Source organism: Macrobrachium nipponense, chromosome 47 (assembly GCF_015104395.2).
Source record: "Macrobrachium nipponense isolate FS-2020 chromosome 47, ASM1510439v2, whole genome shotgun sequence".
Taxonomy (NCBI): Eukaryota; Metazoa; Arthropoda; class Malacostraca; order Decapoda; family Palaemonidae; genus Macrobrachium; species Macrobrachium nipponense.
In genome coordinates, this window is record NC_087222.1 from 10,789,301 (window position 1) to 10,811,069 (window position 21,769).

Consider the following 21,769-nt stretch of genomic DNA (forward strand, 5'->3'; position numbering starts at 1 on the left):
ATTAAAGTACCTCTTTACTCGCACAGCCATGTGTCTTTATGCCCATACCCACAAGAGATCAAATATAAATTGTTTAAAGACCACCGTCTTTTGCTCTTTATCCTGAGTAACTTGTTTTTAAAGCTCGTCATTCAATATCGTTCCTGAAATCATCAGTCTCCGTTTTGTATTTTCTAGTTCAAGTTACTGTTGTTGCTCCAATTAGGGAAACCCACGCACACACACAGACTCTATATATATATACATACATATATAATATATATATATATAATATATATAATAGATATATATACATAGATATATATATATATACATATATATATATCTATATATATATATATATATATATATATAGTATATATATATATATATATATATATATATATATATATATATTATATATATATATATATAGATATATAATATATATATTATGTATATATATAATAATATTATATATTATATATATATATATATTATATATATATTAATATATATATATATATATATATAATACTATATATATATATATATCTATATATATATAAATATAGGTAGTGATTATTATATATATAAGTATATATATATATTTACTAATTAGATCTCATATATTATATATATTTATTTATATAATAGATAGATAGATAGATAGATGTTGGACGATGTGCAGCCCGAGCCGCGTCTGATTTTCTCCCTCACAGGTGACACACAACCTGACATCACGACCTAAAGGGTCACATTTGCCAGCTGTCCTCATTTTTTTTTTTTTTTTTGAGAGCTCTGTGCACCTGTTTTCGATTTTGGTGCTACTGTAACTCCTACATAATGTGTAGTACTTTGCATTATTTGAAATAAGAGTTGCTGTAATACCTGAACCATCATTAAGTTGATCAAATGACACTGACATACCATATGGAATAGAATTAAATTCTTTGAATTCATTCAAATCTTTCCCAAGTGTTATAAGTCCTTCTTTTCTTGGTTTCGTCAATCGTTCATTTTTATCCAACTGAGAAATGCAACAGAGGTCCCAGTTGATATCATCCATCGTCTTATATTTTGAACTGACATACTATGTAATTACAGTGAATCTACAATGTGCATCCACCAGGTGCCCACTGTTAACCATCAGTACACTGTGCCCAAGCGTCCATGCAGCAGTCCACTATCTATCACATACATTAATCAAGTAGTTATCATCATTTAATAGTCTGCTGCTTATCACCATGTTCTTGTTCACTGTCACAAACATCCACCAATGCAGTATCTATGTGCTACCAAATAGCAGTCCATTATTTAGCATCATGGTCAGTCCACCGTGCTGTACTTCACTAACTATGAGCAGCATCTAGCCATTCCACAACAGCTATTGCATCTTGCCATCCACAAAAATCTCCTTTCCAAAAACACCTGAAAAGCAAACAAGAAAAAATAGTTAATCATGCAATGATTTTTTTAATAGCTATTGACGATTTTTTTCTCGGCATGTTGATGCAGAAACGTTAATATGTAGAACGAAATAATACATACCTAATAAAATAGAAATATTTTCCTTACAATTTCATCTCTATGGTATTCATATAGAAATACATCATTCTTGAGTTATTGAAGGAAAAGTAATTGTGAAATCGATTTTTTTTCATTTACGGCAAAATGTGCCATCATTTGCGGGGCGATTTACGCAGAAAATATTATATTTACAAGAATAACTCATAAAGAAGATCCTGTGTAGAATTTAATTTCCAATGTTTTATATTCGTGTACTTTTTCACTTGCAACGCATAGTTTTGGAGATAAAATGAAAGATATATAAAAAAAATACCCTCTGCAAGGGGGTTTTCCCCCGAAAAAGGGGGTTAATGTGGGCAATTTTCTTGGCACTCTCTAGATTTCGAAATAGTATAGTATAACCTACGTCTGCGACTTCGCTAGAGGTGCTCAAATGGGGCAGTGCCCCCCGTCTCGAGGAGATCGAACGGCGTGTTTACTGAAAACGTGAGTTCGCCCTCGTCATGTGGCCCTGTTCATTGCACACGTGTGTTCTCATAGACATAGACGCATTCGCCATTCTTAAAAAAAGATATCTCTCGATAAAGGAGAATGCGAATCCTCCTACGTCCACCGTTTTGTATGTCCGTTTTAGGGGATTTCTGCACCCCCTTCGCCACACACACCCCCCACCCTCACGGTAAACTGGACTTCCTGGACTTCCCTTTGAAGCGTTTGGAGTTCGGATGATTTCTCTGATCCGCTTGATAGAACGAGAAAGTGCGAGTAACCTCCCCCAAGTTTGCTGGGTCTGTGATTCAAAACGATCCCGTCATAGTCTATTCACGGGTAAATATAGCGAGAGAGAGAGAGAGAGAGAGAGAGAGAGAGATCGTAAAATGTCAAAACAGGACACGAAGGTAGAAACTAAACTCCCCAAGAAAAGGAAAAAATAAGATTCAGTTGACGACAACTCTCCCTAGGAATCGTAAGGAGGAACTACCTTTCATTACAATGAAGTTGACCCCCATCCCCCCCCCTCTCCTATTTCTCTCTCTTGGGAGGTCAATGTTAATACGAATATTATACTCTATGGTGAATGTTGTGGAAGATTATGGGATTTAACTAAGGAATATTATGGATTGAATACTAATAATTATCGAGTTTCAAAAGAAAAACTAGGTCACACATACAACACCTTCATACACACTACAGCAGGAAGAGTCCTTAGTGCCAAAAGTTACAGAACTACTTCAAGCAGCAATGAAACAATATGACACCGGGCGAGAGAGAGAGAGAGAGAGAGAGAGAGAGAGAGAGAGGGCTGCCATTCGTACGATAATTATCGTTCATGTACGATTAAACTGTCTCAGGTACGATGTACGATACAAGCTCCAACTATCGTTCATTTTATGCGATAATTCTGATATTGTTTTATTTTCAGATGGTTAAAAAGCTTCTCTTTAAAGATTACATGGGTTTCCAATTGGGAATGATTGTTCAATGTAAAGATATAATTTCCCCTAATTATATGTAGATAATTGTGTTGGAGATTATTGAGATAGGTAGGCTAATTGTAATGATAACGTGCGTGTTTTCATCACACCCTCTCTCTCTCAGTTCTCTCTCTCTCTCTCTCTCTCTCTCTCTCTCTCTCCGTGGAAACGAAGCGATAATATCTCATGTATACACAGGAAAAATAAAAGGAGGTACTCCTCCTTTTACCTTTCCTGTGTCTTGGCTAAATATATTGTCACACGGTATTTAGTGACATATGATAACAGAATGTTGTCATATTGGCAATTCTACATCATCCTCTAGGGCCAAGAGACGATTCCCCGTGTTGCAGAAATGATATCGAGAATTTGCTCAAAACATCTCATTTTCTTTACGTTGTATCTTGCTTTAGATTTGGAGTGAAAGCGATGGACTATAGTTTCTTATTTGATGACCAGGGTTTATAATATAGAGTATATCTTTGCTTTAGGAGAGAGAGAGAGGGAGAGAGAGAGAGAGAGAGAGACTCGACAATCGGAATGGAATAAAGAGTTTAGGACAAAGACTCAGTACTGGGACCTAAGAGGCCATTCAGTGCTGGAAAGGAAATTGAAAGTTCTGCAGATCATAAAGCTGGTTATTTATACATGATGGATTTTCCACGTTTCTCGCGAGTTTAGGAGATTCGAGAAATATAACAGAGGTAAAGTGATTTTATTCAAAGTACTATTATGCTAGGTTTTGTTTTATCTTGGCATTACCTCTAAGTCTGTGAAACTTTGACCAGAATTAAATGTAAAGGACACCCAACTTTTTACATTATGTGCCCTGTCATACCTACATAGGCGCCGCTGCAATCGCGGACTGGGTACACTACATACGTCTGCTTCAGGGGGTCTAGTACCTGTGGGGAGGGGTTATTTTTCATAATTAGGTTGCATGTCCTCCGATTCTGGTAGTATATGATTAAGTCAATTTTCTTGGTGTCATCTTTCGGGGTTACATTTTCGGAAATAATCTTCTTAATGGAGTCCTTTTCTTCACGGTAATGGGAACTCATGAAGGCTTTATAATACAGCTTGATATTACCCTGGGGGCGGGGCTGCGGGCTCTTACTAGGTACAGTACTATTTCTCCAGGGATGTGCAGACTTCCTTACTGATTAATTTATTTGAATACCTGTTAGTCATCTTTGTGTAGACAGGAGTATGGAGGCCTGACGAAGGGCTTCTACCTCATCCTCGGTGTCGACTTGAACAAAAATATGGTCGACGTAACGGCCATATGTGCGGGGTTGCTGCATCCTGGTGAAGACTCGTTCCTCCACGGTGCCCATGCAAAAGTTATTCAAAGTAATATTATGCTAGATGTTGTTTTTTCTTGGTGGAACATCTGGCCCCGGTGGGTGGAGAAAGAGGCTTTCTTGGTGCAGATCTCCAGCAGCATACGGAGCGAGGCTTCGGGAATGTTGAGGGGTGCTGTCGAATGACTCCTGTAGACACGCTCAAGGATGATATCTATGGTTTTGTCGACAGCCATGTTCGCAAACATGGACTCCACGTCCAGCAAGGCGATAATCCCGGTGCAAGGGTGTCCTTGAAAGAGGAACAAGAGCTGAAATATGCTTCCTTTACTACTTTTATTTTTGGTCTGCTTCCAAATTCCAGTGGGAATAATAATGTCAATTATAGTTCATTGTCACTGATAAAAAAAAAAAACAGTTGTTTTCATTTATGCGCAGTGAAATGAAAAGAGTGCTTAGTGACAGAACATGTAGTCAAAATAAATGAAGAAAAATTTAATCTATGCATTATTTACAGCATGAACTAAATGATCAAAAAGTTTCTCATAGAATAAGATCTTGTATAACACAAGCAATTTTCCATAAAATAAGAACAATAATGAATGACAGCAAGTTTAATTAAATGAATGAATCAAAATGAAGAATACATTATGCATTCATATGTAAACTAAACTGATTGATAAGCATCTATGGATTTTATCATAAAATTCCAATTAACACAACAGAAATAGGATACATTAGTATAAACAGAACAACAAGTCCACAATAACCATCCTACAGCCGAATTCTTTCCCTATTTTCTTAGTTCATTTTATCTATCCCGGGAATTCCCAGGATGGGCAAAAATATCCCCGAATTTAATTAAACAATCATTAAACCTTGAAAAATTGTCTCCATGGGCGAGGGAACGTGGAACTTCACCATCCTATAGTAGTTATCCTTGACCCGCCCCCCCCCATCTCTCTCTCTCTTCTCTCTCTCGTTGGGTGAATGACTGACGGGTGAAGATGTTGGATGTTCTTCTTCATCGCTGCTTTTAACCAAAGTGACGTCAAGCGAGGAACCGGAAGCGCTTCAATTTTAGGCGCAGGCCAGATTTCTCACAAGATGTCTTTTTTTTTTTTTTTTTTTTTTGGTTTTCTTTAACTGATCCAAGTCTTGTGTCATCGTTTTCTTAAAAGCTAATAATACAGAAATCCATGCTTACAAAATCTTATAACATTACAAAGATTACAGGAATACAAATAAAAAAGATCTATTACAAAAAACAAAAAAATGAAGAATACAGAATCCAGGGCTATGTGAGAGCTTTCATGGTCTCCTCAAACCTCCTCCTCTCAGCGGAGGAGGAAGGAGGAGGAGGAGGAGGAGGCAATGGAGACTCCTCTCATACTATTGTTCTTCTTGAGCATTTCAGCAAAAGCGCAGATTTGGTCAAAGTCTGTGTCTCTTTCTGTCACCTCTGAACTTACTGTCTTTATCTCTAGCAGATAAAGAGAGTAAATAAGAATTTAATTCTGCTTCACTTATAAAAACAATTGAAGGTTAGTTTCAGCATCTGTTTTGCGGTGCCTTCACCAGACTCCTCCTGAACTCAACCAATGCTTTCTCTCTCTCTCTCTCTCTCTCTTTCTCTCTCTCTCTTTACATGAAAAGTCGTTTTCTATACAGTGTTAAAGCGGTATAAAAATATCACTTGAGCAAAATAAACGAATGATACTCAACATAACTAATAATAATAATAATAATAATAATAATAATAATAATAATAATAATAATAATAATAATAATAATAATAATAATAATAATAATGTAATCAATGAAACACTTCTAATAGCACTCAGAAGAACATTTTTATTTGAGAATGATCCTTACTATTATCATGGGAGTTCAAATCAAACTCAAAATTGTTCCTTCATCTGGAGGGAAAGACATCACAGAATGAGGCCACAGTTGGCCACTTTGACCTGTGTAATGTCTGGATACTTCGAGATGACATCTATGAGCACATCGAGTCCTTCCTCCACCATCCCGAAGCAATTGCTTCTCCTCCAATTGGGATCACCTCTGGTGACGATCCAGAACCTTGAAGCTCCTTCAGATGAGATGTCTCCCCTGACATCTCCCGCCTTATATGGTGTCTGTTCATAGGTCTCCCTCTCCCTCCCCCAATCCTCCTCCCTCGATGACAACACTGCTCGAGTTGATGCGCCTACTCCTCCTCTTTCTCCTCCTCTTCCATGGGACACATAGTGACCCATGGAGACACCTTCACCTCCCCACCCAAAATGAGTCACTTTCAAGCCCCGAGAGTGGACATAAGAGGGTCCCCCCATACCCCCTGCACACATGTACAGTAAGTTGCGACCCTTCAAGCCGTTAATAGTTATCCTGATGATGACCCTCCCCAGGGGGGTGGATTTATATGCCAGATCCAGGAACCCCCTTGGAGGGGGAGAAGAAAGAGGAGGGGAAGGAGATCCCCCTGATATCAAGGACCCCAGCTGTCAAGGGAAAAAGGAGAATGATATTCGTTACAATAATAATAATAATAATAATAATAATAATAATAATAATAATAATAATAATAATAATAATAATAATAATAATAATAATAATAATAATAATAATAATAATAATAATAATAATAATAATAATTTTGAATATAATTATCTATTTCCATAGACATGAAGAAGAAACAGAAGTTAATCTTAAATCCAAATGACAAAGAAATGAAGTAAAAAAAAAAAAAGTCAAGTGTGGGGGAAACCCCTACGCAGGAAACTTGCACAATATTATTATCATTAGATCTCTATTATCCTCCTCCTACACTGATGGCTCATCAGTAGTGCAGCTGATCCCTGACAAAAACCACCACTCAACTCTATCGGTCTTGAGCTCATTCCTTGTCTTCTTTAAAAAACCTGTCATTCATTCTCTTCCATTCTCTCCTCATGACTGAAGAACCATCTCAAAACACATTAATTCATCCATATTACATAGACAATTCAGTTCTAAAGCTTCCATCTTCCGCTTTTTTTTCATACTCAACATTAACGCTTTACTTCAATAAAAGAAACTTGGCTCAACAATGCCTTCATACAGTCCCACCTTGGCTTCCATAGAGAGTAGAAGCTTCCTTCTAATCTTCTGCACACATCCTGCTGCCTTCCCTCCCTCCCTCCTTCCTTCCTTCCTTCTTTGCTTCACCTATTCTGTGACTCACCTGTTCCCTCATCCTGCCAACATCCATCGTATCTCCTCCCAAATGCCTAAACAGATCACATCCATTCTCCCAACATCCATCTACTATCCCTCCCTCATCATCAGTATTACTGCATCATCTGTCAACATGAGTTATTCCACTCAATCTGTTCAAGAAGGATTTTCTCATCTACAAATGTGCACCAATGTCTGCTGTTGTCCTTTCCATGTTTGCACACACTGCTCTTTCTTTCAGCTCTCTCTCTCTCTCTCTCTCTCTCTCTCTCTCTCTCTCTCTCTCTCTCTCTCTATGCCTTCGAAACATTCTGCTTTCTTTCTCTCCTGAAACAGATCAGCTGTTGTTATTCTTTCCTTTCCCTCTGCTGAACTATGTCCTCCTCCTCCTCCTCCTCCTCCTCCTCCTCCTCCTCCCTGCACATTCTAGACCCCAGGCAGCAAAATCTCTTTTCCCCAGTAAATGTGTTAATTTCAAATGAAGAAATTCCTACTACACTAGTGAACTAAAGGATTATGAGAGACATTATTCTTACTAATATCCTTATAGGAATGAGCTTACCTCTATGACAAAGCATCTTGGTGGGAGAACTCCATCTTCAAGATGATTCACACAATACTCAATCTTAATTGGAGCCAGCCTGAGCTTCCCTTCATGGGTCATCACAGCAAAGATCTCTCTCTGGGTATCACCTCTCAAGCGGCCATGAAGAATTTGGGGGTCAGTCACCTGAGGAAATGTTCCTTGATTGAAAATCTCATAATCAGTTCAGGGCAGAAGTTATTTTGTTTAACTGAAAAGATATTTAACTTTAATTTAATGTTAGTAAGGATGTGCACCTTGATAAGTTTTTCCTATTATTTGTAATAGAAATACGTGATTTTTAAAAACCAAAGTCATGTTTTCAAATAAAAACCTATTTTTGTAAGGTAACTTGTTCTAAGTATCAGCATGACATCCAGACACCCCACAGAAGAAGATAAGACTCCCTCTCCCGCCCATGTGATCATGCATCAGGGTCACTGAGCACCCAAGGGGTAAAAAACTGTTCTTCTCTGTGTTTCTGCAAAAAATAATGGGGTGAAGGGAAGCTATCTGTGTCTTGACTATGAATCTTAGGGCACAGGCGAAGCCAATGCTCTGCCAGTTCTTTGAATGGGTCACAAAAACTGAGAGCAATAGAAGTTCACTTACACAAAGGACTGAAGCATCACTTGTCCTGATTTCTGCCAAATCAGGAATCATACTTATATAACAGTAGTTTGGTCTGTCTGTCTGATGGACCAATTTATTAGCATTAGGGGTTAAAGAGGGGTGAAGGAGAGAGTCTTCCCTATTCAGTGACTACCTAACTAACAAGACCAAGCCATTTTCAAATCGTTGCTGAATATTGTAAGATACAGGTGAAAATTACATCCAGGAAAACTATCGCTCGGTTGGTAGTTTACAGTAAACATTGAATTGTGAATTCTTACACTCTGACAAGTAGTAAAGGTACAACAACATAAGAAATAACAAGATAGGGAAATAAAAAATTCGAGCGTTAGCTCGGCAAAAAACACTAGTGTTAGATAACTGTTACTTTAAGAGTACGGTCACATCTTCTGGGGCGTAGCACCTGGCCTGACCACCCGGGTACCGGCCCCCACTAACTAGTCATACTTAAATAAGAGGAAGAAAGTGGCTGGTGAATCACTCCCCAATGCCAAAAAGTGGAATAGTAACCATAACGATAATTTTATGGAATGGAAGGGTGAATTTTAAAGGTGGGAATGAGCAAAAAAGCACAAGATCTATGAAGGAAATTGCAGAAGTGTTGGGAACATCACACGCACATAGAATGACCAGTTTCCCCACCAGGGGCACCAAGAGACCCAGACGCATCCTCAGACAAGTGGAAAGGGGAACTCTTCTGATTCTTCTCCTTCATATGTGGAGTGTCTGGAATCTAACTCTTAGGACAGGCTTTTGTAAAATGATGGGTTGTTTGAAACAAGTTTGACTTCTTCATCTCATTCAGTTACATTTATCTTGAGTTTGTTGAGTACATGTTTCTTGGGGCAATTCTTGTTTTTTTTATTTCCCGTGGAGAAAAGACTCCTTGAACTCACCATAATTTTCACGACAGAGTCTCTCTCCTCTTCTTGTTTTCTCTCTTCAGTGATCCTTTCTGTGTCCTTAAAGAACCTCTCCAGATTTTCTTTCATCTTGAAAATTTCCTGTGAGACAAATCCAAGAGGACAAAGAGATTACAGAGATGATGTGGAAAGGCTGCAGCATCTACCTATCCAAGACTGGAAAGATCCTTGAACTGAAGAGCTTCACCAATCAAAGAGAAATATTTTAAGGTATTTGCTGAAAAGGTCAGACTGGATTTAGACTTCCTAATTATTTATTTATTGTTTTATGAATAATGATTTGGAAATGTCTCAGGCCACAAGATGAAGTTAACAGATGTCATAAGAAAGAAATTATATATTTCTTGGGTAAAGTGCTAGATAAGTAGAATCTAGAAGAGAGAGAGAGAGAGAGAGAGAGAGAGAGAGAGAGAGAGAGAGAGAGAGAGAGAGAGAGAGAGAGAGAGAGAGAGAGCAACTTACCTTCTTTGTACAACATTCTTCCTTTTTGTCCTCCTGAAACTTTGCCAAAGTTTCTTCCATAGCCTGGAGAAGCTCCTCTGCCTCTTGCATGAGAGGCGCTGCTGAAATAAAGTCTGTTGCTGCTTCCAGTTGAGCATCACTTTCGTTCAATTTTGTTTTGTTTTTCTGCAATTTTTCCAGCCTGTTCAGGAGCAGTTTAATACTTCGATCAATGCTGGTCAAAGTCTTCTCACTGGAAAGCTTCACCTCTTGAACGACCTTTTTCATATCTCTGTAGCTGTCAATGAGTCCCTGAACCTCAGCCTCTGCTCCCTGACAAACAGCAATTCCTCTCTTGGTGAAGTTTTCTCTGAAAACCTGAGTAGTTTTCAAAAACGGTTGCTTTGGCCTTGTTTCTTTAGTATTCGATACTGCAAGCATGGATGAAAGTTGCTTTGCAGCATCAAGGAGGCCTCTGTTAATCATGAGTTCTTCAGCTGAGCTGTTGCTGAATTCCGTTCTGCATAGAGGGCATTCTTTCTTTTGAGTAAAGATGAGCCCCTCAATGCAACGGTAGCAAAACTCATGGGAGCAGGGGAGGATCTTCGGGCAGTGGTCGTCATTGTACGTATTACAGCAAATGTCGCACTCCAGGGGATTGGATGCCTGAAAAGGTCATGGAAATCAGTGGCCTTTCCAGATGCAAGTTTGATCTTACACAAGATTATCATCCCTTAAACAGAGTGCTATCTAAAATGCAACATCAGATGTAGGTCAGAGATGAAAATGATGACAATACTATTATAGAGGCAAATTCTTATTGGAATTTGACAATTCAGTGAATTAGACTTTGCCTTTTCACATAACTTCGTACATTTGCCCTTCAGGCAGATCACATTTTTCATTGCTAAGTCTGCTTCTTGGAAATGGTGCATTTTGTTTGTATATTCTCTTATTCTTGATGTGATTTTGGGGAATTTGACTTCCATATCTGATAAAGAGTCTGATTAATTCATAACATTACAATACCTTTACATCAAACTATTACACTGGACCTCAGTGGGAAACCATTGTGAAACGCAGTGACACACATAGTAACCTAACCTAACCTAACTTAAGGTGACAGGTCCCAGGAGTGGGTTGGGGGTTTTACATCTACTGAACCATCCCAAACCTAACCCTAAGGAAAAAGTTCCCATTTGGGTCCTTCATCACTGATGGAGACGACGGGTTGGAAGTGAAGATCAAATTCATCAAAATCACATCAAAACTACAAAAGAAAACCCATATTTGGTTTTCAAAACGATGACTTAAGTGAATACATGAAAAGAAATAATGCATTTCCCAGTTTCTGACATACTGATATGAGTAGCTAAACTGGAATAAAACTTCCAGAAACAGTGTGACGCTAATGTAATGTGGCAGATGCATGAATGACTAGAATTACTTACCAGACTTTGAAAAGGAGGATCTAGGCGACACAATTTCACCATGGGACATCACAGTTGTTTAAGACTTTGCAACTGATTCAGGACACTATTTTGTGCTTGATGAAATAGTGGTGATTTTGGCACCAAAGGTCTTGGGTTTGTCTGCAATACTCAGCAGACAGGGTGTCTTGGTCAGATGAATTCAGTACTTGTGTTCAGTCATAACTGTATTATTATTTCTTCATCCCAGTGATCAAAACATGTTGTCCTTGTCTGTCCCTACTTACATAATAGCCCCTGTATGTCGATGCTTCATTTGCATTCCTTCCCTTCCTCTGTGTTCTCTTCACTGGAAGCATTAGAATCGAGGGAAAATCTTCTACTGAGTGACTTAAGTGCTTATCTGTCTTCTACATCTCTCTCTGCTATACTCTCTCTTTCCTACAGGTACTTTTTCAGCCATTGTTCCCTTGAAGTGAAGGAGGCACACCTCCTCCTTTCACACGTAGTTTCTCGTTGGACGAGCAGATTTCGCGCTCGGCTACCAATCCGGTGGTCCAAACGATTCTCCGCTCGGCCAACACAGAACCAGAGGAATTTATTTCTGGTGATAGAGATGTATTTCTCGATATAATGTGGTTCGGATCCCACAATCAGCCGTAGGTCCTGTTGCTAGGTAACCAATTGGTTTCTAGCCACGTAAGAAATATCTAATCCTTCGGGCCAGCCCTAGGAGAGCTGTTAATCAGCTCAGTGGTCTGGTAAAACTATGATATACTTAACTTTTCCTCCTTCCACAGAACATCAAAAAAGTTCACCACATTACACATCTTATTCCTTCTTTTTCCCTAATATTTTCATCATCTTTCTTCACGCAAAAGGAGGACCTTCCCCCTCCCCATTTAGCTTTGTGCCAGCACAGACTTTTATGGTAAGAATCACACCACAGTGCTGCAGAAATATTCTTTGATCTTTCCCTTCTCCAGCCGTGGTCAGCCTTATACATCGTGGTCAGCCGCCAAATTAGTCTTTCACCACTCTGACACAGCATCTCGGTTGTAACCCCATCAACTGCTGGTACCTTTCCACTCTTTAGCCTCTTGATTTCACCTCCTTGTATCCTCAACAGCCACTTCCACAAACACTCTCCAGATGACCTCAACCCCTCTCGTAGTAGCCATCTTGCTTGGTGAGACGTACCCGCGTGAAGTCACAATAATCAACAGATATCACAAGTTTAACATACGACTAGAATTTGAGAAATATCTAGAAGTGTTCGTGAAACTATCGGTGATAAGATTAGTGTGAAAATAGTAGGATAAAGCGTCTTCTATAAGTTTAGTTTACAAGTGTAATACTATAAATCAGAACAAGATGGCAGTAAGTTCCAACTGCGGGAAAAGAAAAGGTACCCGCGTAATTTGGCGTGTCTAGCAGATTCGCAATACGATGAGGTAGCAGGAAGGGAACTGGCATTTCTCATCTATGAAATCAGCAACAGTCCTAACCAAAAAGATACAAAAGCATTCATAGATATATTAGAAGGATATAATCCTTCAAACTGGAACAAATCTAATGAAAACATCTTGAAAATAATTGAAGAAGTTCCAAATAAAATCCAAGTGGTCAAGAGACTCATAAAGAAATATACATAAACCAACATATTCCGACGAAGAATGAATAAGGTGAATCTTGTGAATATAACTCAATTGATGCATTAGGAAAAAAGAACTGCCAAAAGCATGCAAACTGTGTAAGGTTTGGTATAGCATAGTCAATCCACAAAACCTAATCAGAAAATGTGCTGCATGCAACATTCCGACCCATCCACAGTGTGCTGAGGTAATACAAGATTTGAGAAAAGATACAAGAATTTTTTGTTCAACTGTCTATCATGGATAGACAATGTTATTAAATCAAGATTGAATGTACAAATAGTTGAGGATGAAGAAGAAGAGGAAGAGGAAGAAGAAGAAGAAAAAGAAGAAGAGGAAAACGGAAGAGAAGTAAACAAAAATGAAATGACAGAAAAAAATAAGGAAAACAAAGAACAAGATAAAAGTATGGATGCAGAGATACTCATTGATACTACATATGAGGCAATAAAGCAGCATACCTACGAAGAAATAAATTACGATATGACAGAAAAGCAAATCGCGAAGAGGCTCTACCCAGATCTATACAATGACGGGAAAGAGGAAAAAATAGACAAGAAAGACAATCTGCAACCTTTTGAAAGAAAAGAGGGAATTGCAGATTTGGAGAAAGATGTTACTACAAACATCCTAAGATATGTCAAAACTATGAAATATATGGTAAATGTGCATACTTAGATGGATATGGGGATGATTGCAGAGATCTGCATCCAAAAATATGTAAAAACCTAAAAGAAGGAAAAGGATGTAAGTTCGACAAAAAATGCAAATATATGCACCCTGTAGCCATGAATCATAATCAAATAAATAACCAACCAAGTAATAAAATCCAAAATAAGAAAGAAACAAATAAAGAGAGAAATCAAGAATATCAGGTAAAAGAGAAAAGCAAACCACCAATGAGATATGCAGAGGTGTCAGCAAAGAATTTCAAAGCATCAGCTCCGAAATTCTACTCAAGAGATAATAACTGTATTTATTATGCAAGAGGATATTGCCAGAAACGGAGAAAATTGCAGATTCAGACACAAAATGAATAATTATGATGAAGGAAGATCAAATATTATGGAAAAGTTGGATTTTTTAATGTCAGAATTTCTGGAAATGAAAAAAGAACAACATACCAGAACAGGAAAGAGACATGGGAAAATCCTTATTACTATCAGTATTAAATGAAGGAGGAAAACACGCAAACCATCATAGTGATGAATGCGCAGGGTTTAGTTACGAGTAACTTCAAAAAGAAAAATAGAGTACTTAGAAGAACTAACCCAAATGAAAAGAAAATAGATATAATGAATATAAGTGAAACCTGGTATTCCCAAGAGACTGGGAATGATGATCAAATAAAAGGGTTCCAAACTTATAGATCAGATAGAAAAAATAGGAATCAAGGGGGAACCGCAATATATGGGAAAGACAAAAAACAAGGAAAAATATAGAGAAATATAGTAACTCAGAATGTGAACTAATAGTAGAATTTGAATCTGAAAAATTGATGAACATAGTAATATAGACCTCCTAATACTAAAGAGTTTGACTTAATAATTGAAAAATTGGATGATATATGTAGAAATCACAAGGACTGGACTATTCTCCTATCTGGTGACTTCAACTTTCCTTTCGTAGAATGGAAAGAACGAATAGGAGATTGTGGTTGTACTTATACATATAAAAAAGAGAGTAATATAGTGCAGAAGATAAGAGGCAATTTGAAAAGCTATTAGATATGCTACTAGAATACAACATTCAACAAATAAATCACCTGCCAACAAGAAAGGAAAATACTTTAGACCTAGTATTTGTGAACGAGATGAATTATGTTAAAGAAATAATAGTTTATAATGCGAGTATTTCAGACCATAATGTCATAGAATTAACAGTCATTCCAAAGCAAGTGAAAATAGAGATAAGCAAGAAATGAAAAAAGTGGGAAGGATATGGAAAAATACAACTTCTACAGTAAAAATATAAAATGGTCAAGAAATTAAATGAAGAATTAAACAAAAAAGATTGGGATAACATTTTCGTAAGTGATGACATAAGGGTAAATACGGAGATATTATATAAAATATTGGAGATAATAGTGGAAAAATATATACCGAAGAAGAAAAAGTAAACATCTCATGCATACCAAGAGACAGAAGAATCTTGTTCCGAAAATCAGAAAGTGGAAAAAAGGTCTTGCAAAAGAAAAAAAATGCATGGAAAGTTATAGAACTAAAAAGTAAGATAGAAAATGCAGAAAAAAAGATTATACAATCAAAAGAAAATGAAAAACGGGACTTGGAAGAAAAAACCCTATTAAAAAATCATCAAGCAAAAACCCCAAACTATTATACTCATATGCGAAGAAGAGAATAAAAGAAGAATAGAAATAGGCCCTCTGAGAATTGAAGGGAGATTAACGAATGAAAAAAAGGAAATTGGCAAACATACTGGCAGAACGATATAAGAGAGAATCACCCCTAGAATAGATAATGAAGATAATGTATAGAAGTAAGGGATGAAAATAGTGAATATTTAGCTGACATAGATATTAATGAAGCTGATATTGTGCAGGCTATTAATGAAATTAAAAATGGAGCTGCTGACAGGGCTGATGGAATTCTGCTATTTTGTTAAAGAAAGTAGTTCATTCTATCGCAAAGCCACTTGCAATATTATTAAGACAAAGTGTAGATACAGGCAAGATATATGATGAGCACAAATTAGGCGTATATTACCCCTACTTTCAAAAGTGGATCAAGACTAGAGGCAAGTAATTATAGGCCTGTGAGTCTAACATCACATATAATGAAAGTGTATGCAAGGGTAATGAAGAAAAATATTATGAAACATTTAATAAAAAAAATAATTTTGTTAATTAAAGGACAAACATGGTTTCGTTACCAAACCTACCCGGAAAAAGTACACAAACCCAACTGTTAGTCCACCGTGAAAACATATTCAAAAATATGAAAAGCGGAAATGAAACAGATGTGGTTTATTTAGACTTTGCAAAAGCCTTTTTGATAAAGTAGACCATAATATATTAGCGAAGAAAATTAGAAAACACAATATCGTGGATAAAGTAGGAAGATGGTTAAAAGAATTTTTACACAACAGAAAACAGATAGTTATTGCAAACGACGAGAAATCGGATGAAGCCAAGGTAATATCCGGTGTGCCGCAAGGTACGGTGTTAGCTGCAATACTGTTTGTTATTATGATTGAAGACATAGACAATAATGTTAAGGATTCGGTAGTGAGTAGTTTCGCAGATGACACAAGAATAAGTAGAGAAATTACTTGTGATGAAGATAGGAACGCTCTACAAAGAGACCTTAACAAAGTATATGATTGGGCAGAGGTAAATAGGATGGTATTTAACTCTGATAAATTTGAATCAATAAATTATGGAGACAGAGAAAGAAAGCTATATGCATATAAGGGACCTAATAATGAGACCATCACAAATAAGGAAGCAGTTAAAGACCTTGGTGTGATGATGAATAGGAACATGGTTATGCAATGATCAAATAGCAACTCTGTTGGCAAAATGTAAAGCAAAAAAATGGGAATGTTGTTACGGCACTTCAAAACAAGAAAAGCTGAACACATGATTATGCTTTATAAAACATATGTTCGTAGTCCACTTGAATATTGCAATATGATATGGTACCGCCCACACTATCAAAAGGATATTGCACAAATAGAGAGTGTACAAAGGTCCTTTACAGCTAGAATAGAAGAAGTTAAGGACCTAGACTACTGGGAAAGACTACAATTCTTAAAATTATATAGTCTGGAAAGGAAAAGGGAAAGAGAAACGCTACTGATAATTCAGCATGGAAACGATAGAAGGAATAGCAGAAAATATCATGGAACTAAAAATATCAGAAAGAGCAAAGCAGAGGTAGATTAATAGTGCCCAAAAATATACCAGGAAAAAATAAGGAAAGCAACACAGGACATTAATCCACTACGCACCAGCATCGATAATGCAGCGTCTATTCAATGCGTTGCCAGCTCATCTGAGGAATATATCAGGAGTGAGCGTAGATGTGTTTAAGAATAAGCTCGACAAATATCTAAACTGCATCCCAGACCATCCAAGATTGGAAGATGCAAAATATACCGGAAGATGTACTAGCAACTCTCTGGTAGACATTAGAGGTGCCTCACACTGAGGGACCTGGGGCAACCCGAACAAGATGTAAGGTCTGTAAGGTCACTCTTCTTGTATTATCGTTGGACTCTGCCCCTCTTCTGTTCCCCTCAGTCAACAGAGCTTCAGAATGATCACTCCATCAGAATGATCACTCCATCAGCCCAGGACTTCTTTCCCTTCAGACAGCATTTGTCCCTCGGCCTATTTTAGGATGACTCCATTTGCTCTTTCACCTTTCTGCACTGACCTCCTTGTTAAAACACTCCTTCTCGTTCTCTCGAAAGTTCTCCTGCACCTTCTTCCCTTCTTTTATCACATTCTTTTGTTCTCTCTCTCACATTCTTATTGGTCACCTGATCCATCCTCCTGCATTATTGTACATGATCTTGCCTTCTCTCTTGCCTCTTTCTTCTTCCATAACTTCCCACGTCCTCATCCCATCATTGATTGAGTGGTTTCATTTCCTCTTCCTTTTCTCTGGAAACCACAAGGAATTCCTGCTGACCCTGTGACCCCATCCTGGGACTCTCCACACTCCCCATGACGCCTTCACTTGTCGGTCTTGTGTTCTTATTTGCCACATGAGATCTTGTCCCTTATCTCCTTATCACTGGGGATTCCACATCATCTGATGAGCACCTTGACCAGGTCATGTGATCCTTCTGATGAGGACCTTTGCTCCTGCTTCTTCTGTGTGTGTGTGATTTCAGTGCGTACTCTCTCTCTCTCTTTCTCTCTCTCTCTCTAGGACTGAGCTGAACTGGAGGTCAGCTGATGAACCATGACATTGACCTTTCTTTCTCAGACTGTTCAGAAGAGAACAATAAGTGAAAGCAAACTTTCTATCATGTACCAGATTATCGGGCCACAGCAAGCCTTCTTCATTATCTTTCTCTTTTAGAAAGCTCGAGGAGGAGTGTTGCAATAAGCGATAACATCAGGTATTCCAACAACGCCTCTTCATAATTTGTTATAACGAGTGAATATGATCGTAGGAGTGTTTGACAGGTCTGTTTATCTCTCCATCTTTCTCAGTCTCGGTCTCAATGGGAAGCCACGAGCAAATCCTTCCTTTCCATCAGCCATAAGAAGAAAAATGCTCCCAGTGGAAGGAAGAGGAAACAAATAACAGAACAGATAATGAGGCCTTGCCAGTGAGGGTCCTTATCTCCAACACCCCTTCTCTCCCTTCCACTCTCTCTCTCTCTCTCTCACTGATAATGTCTGCGTGGGGCGTCCAAGCCACATGTGCTCCTCCCAAGTGAGGAGAGAGAGAGAGAGAGAGAGAGAGAGAGAGAGAGAGATACCCATTTCCCTTCAATCAGGAAGCAGCACCAGTGACCTCATCAGTTCCTCTTCTTGTGAGGTTTCAAAGGAATCGTCTATTGTCGTGTACTCTCCTTTCATTCACTGGTAGTCATTATTGTAATGGCTGCCCTCCTCGCCTGTCTGTCTACCTTATCTCCCAAACGTTACTGCACACACACACTCCTGCCCACAATTAGATCAAACAAACTTGATGGTCAAAGCCATAGTAATGAAGCTCATTTCAATACTAGTTATTCAGATTGATAATAATAATAATAACATGAATGATAATGATAATAGTATCTACTACACTGCATGTTTTTATATATATAAATGGATAAAGAGATGGGTAGATAGATAGATAGAGTCATATATGCGTACATATGTGCCTATATACATAAATGAATACATATCGGTGTTTGTAAAAGACGCGCTTATCATGAAGGTATTTCCTCACAAGGTGACATCTCCTTTTATCAGACTTCTGTCCTTATCAGCTGATTACAGTGGTTTGTTAGAAGGCCACAATCAAATATGTATATGTTACTGCTACCGCCTGCATGTGACAGTGGGGGAATGAGAATGCTACTCGTGAGGCTCCTAAATCAACGTGATTTTCGGGAGGAGGAATTCCGAGAACCTTTTGGTCTCTACAGAGGCTTAATGTCAATTAAATGACACAAGTTATCAGTTGCTAATGAACAAAATACACATCATCGATTATAGAACACTGCAAATAATACCTTTGACATACTACAGTCAATTTAATAATCTGTCAAAAGCGACAAACATAAAATGCATGAACAGGCTTGTAACTGTAATCACAAATGATGCTCAGTAATTAAATAAATGAAGCCAGTGATACTGGCGACAATGTATTTGGATCCACCTCAAAATATAACAGCATGGGAACAATAATTTGTCCCGGCCACATACCAACATGTCTTGTGAACTACCCCAAGGCTACACAGTAATCATTTTAAAAAGGAAAGCTTTCTCAGATAGACAATCATCACTTCGTCAAACTACAGCCTCTTGGAACCGGCAATGACTTAACAAGCTGGTCCTGAGAAACTGCTTTGTAGCAGTCGAGCCAGAAAAGTTTCAAAAATTATAGATAAAATATCAAGTGCATTCGGCATTTACAGTATGTAAAGTGCAGCTCAGTGGAGGCCAGGGAATGTGTGGAATGACTGAAGTAGTTGAAAACATTTGAGGGAGGGCTGATGAGACTTTGTGACTCACCAGATGGACCCCTTAAAAGAATCAGGTGATGAGAAGAGTCTTTGTGAGTGAAAAGAAGATGATCCAGAATCTCTTACCATTGTGACAGCTGAGTCTGGCTCTGAGGGACTGAGAATCCACAGGAAGGAAGGAAGGAAGGAAGAAGATTCTTCAGGGTAGATGATGCAGTCCTCAGAAGGGCACCATCAACAACCAATGTATCACTGGAAGGGGAACTGATTGCCAGTTGAGGGCACCCGGCTTTATATCTGTGTGCCCACCAGGAGCTTGGCATAAGACCTTGCCCCTAATTAGTGGCCTTATCTCCTTGTCACTGGGGAATCCAGATCATATGATGTGACGTCCCTTGTCACACCTCAGCCAGGCAATGTGACTCTGATAAGGACCTTCGCTGCTTCTGCTTCTTCCTCTTTCAAGCAACTTTACAGAAGAGATAGAAGTTGTTCTTGTTCTTCTTGTGAATCACTTGGAGACTCTTCAGATGAACTTCGCAAGGAGGAGGAGGAGAAACAATGAGTCGGAAGAACAGAAAATACATTGTTAACAGAATTCTTGCCTTGCTGCTTCATTGTTGCATGAAATGCAGTTTTCGTTATCATTGTCACTTTCTCCTCCCACCATCATCCAAGTATCTGAACAATTCGTCCATTCTCTCATCATCCATCCATTCTCAAGTTACTCTTCTTGCAGACACTTTCAGATTCTTTCACCAGTTCCTTCAGTCTCTCTTCGCTATCCCTGTTCAGCACCATATCATCTGTCAACACCAGTCACTCTGTCCATAGAGGTATTACTCAGCCAATAGACATAAAGCATTCTTGTTTTGGCCTAAATTTCACAGTAAACTACAATGCATTTCAGGGACCTCGAGTCTTTTCTCAAATATCTTTCAACTTAATTATTTGATCGAAATGGTACTTTGACACATTGTACAAGACACCTCCCCCTAATTTTTGCTAATATAATTCATTGTCAAATGGTGTTAGTTAAGGTGTTCACTCTTGACTTTCAAAGGGAAAGTCGTATGAGTCAGCAGGAGTCATTTACAGATTAGAACATCTGCTATCCCCCATCCCTTCCATCTCCCTCTCTCCCTCCCTTTATCTCACTCTTTCTTTATCGCCGTTTTTTCTCATTTCACCCTCCAATACCTATGTAATTTACAGTATGGAGTAAAATACTGTTTTTCATATTTTTCAGTGCCAGCAGATAATTTGAGAGTTCATAATTAAGAGGATAGGGAGGTTTGACATAACTGTTGCTATTTTATCACAAGTTCGGTGCCCAGATGTCGAGGGTCGATGACAAGATCGTAAAGGACCAAGCAGCAGCTACACAGGGTAGGATTGAACAGACAAGGTCGACAGTTTTCACAATTTTATTGCAAAAATAAACTATTTAAGTTGAAAAAAAGATACAGTTCCCATATATTACAATTATTTACAACTCTCATAAGTGTGAATCTACTACTAAATGGTCATTATAACGAAGATTCGGCCGCCATGCGGTCTAATTGCAAAACTAAGTCCCTAGAGGGGATAGTCTTCATAAAACAGAACACATTCCTTTGCAAAAGGGGTCCCAATATAAGAACTAACACATCTAACGCGATAATGGCCTAGTCAATTCAAATACAAGACGGATGGACCTCGATAGATCTAACTCAAGCACATATCTTACAACTATTAACCGGCTCGATCAGAGGAGAGTGTTGCAATCACCTTACCTTACCGAATCACGACCTGGGGAAGAATGTTCTTCGAAGGGGGTGCTGGCCCACTTTACAACTTGGTGATGCCAAGACGAGGACTCGTTTATTGCGCATCTGTGTTATCATTATGAACTGAAAACGATAAATCTATATAGCAATCAAGGGTCGATTGAAGTTTCA

General features: G+C 38.2%; 1 protein-coding gene across 1 annotated transcript; it reads right to left on the minus strand.

Annotated features, from left to right (window-relative positions):
- Positions 1 to 5,412: 5,412 nt before the first annotated feature.
- Positions 5,413 to 20,115, minus strand: LOC135204705 (uncharacterized). The gene is made up of 5 exons (XM_064234859.1): positions 19,956 to 20,115; positions 10,109 to 10,753; positions 9,620 to 9,727; positions 8,070 to 8,237; positions 5,413 to 6,792 (listed from the first exon to the last, which is right to left on the minus strand). Exons 1-5 carry the CDS (start codon positions 19,956 to 19,958, stop codon positions 6,223 to 6,225), a joined length of 1,494 nt encoding a protein of 497 aa, XP_064090929.1. The 5' UTR covers positions 19,959 to 20,115; the 3' UTR covers positions 5,413 to 6,222.
- Between the last annotated feature and the right edge of the window lie 1,654 nt (positions 20,116 to 21,769).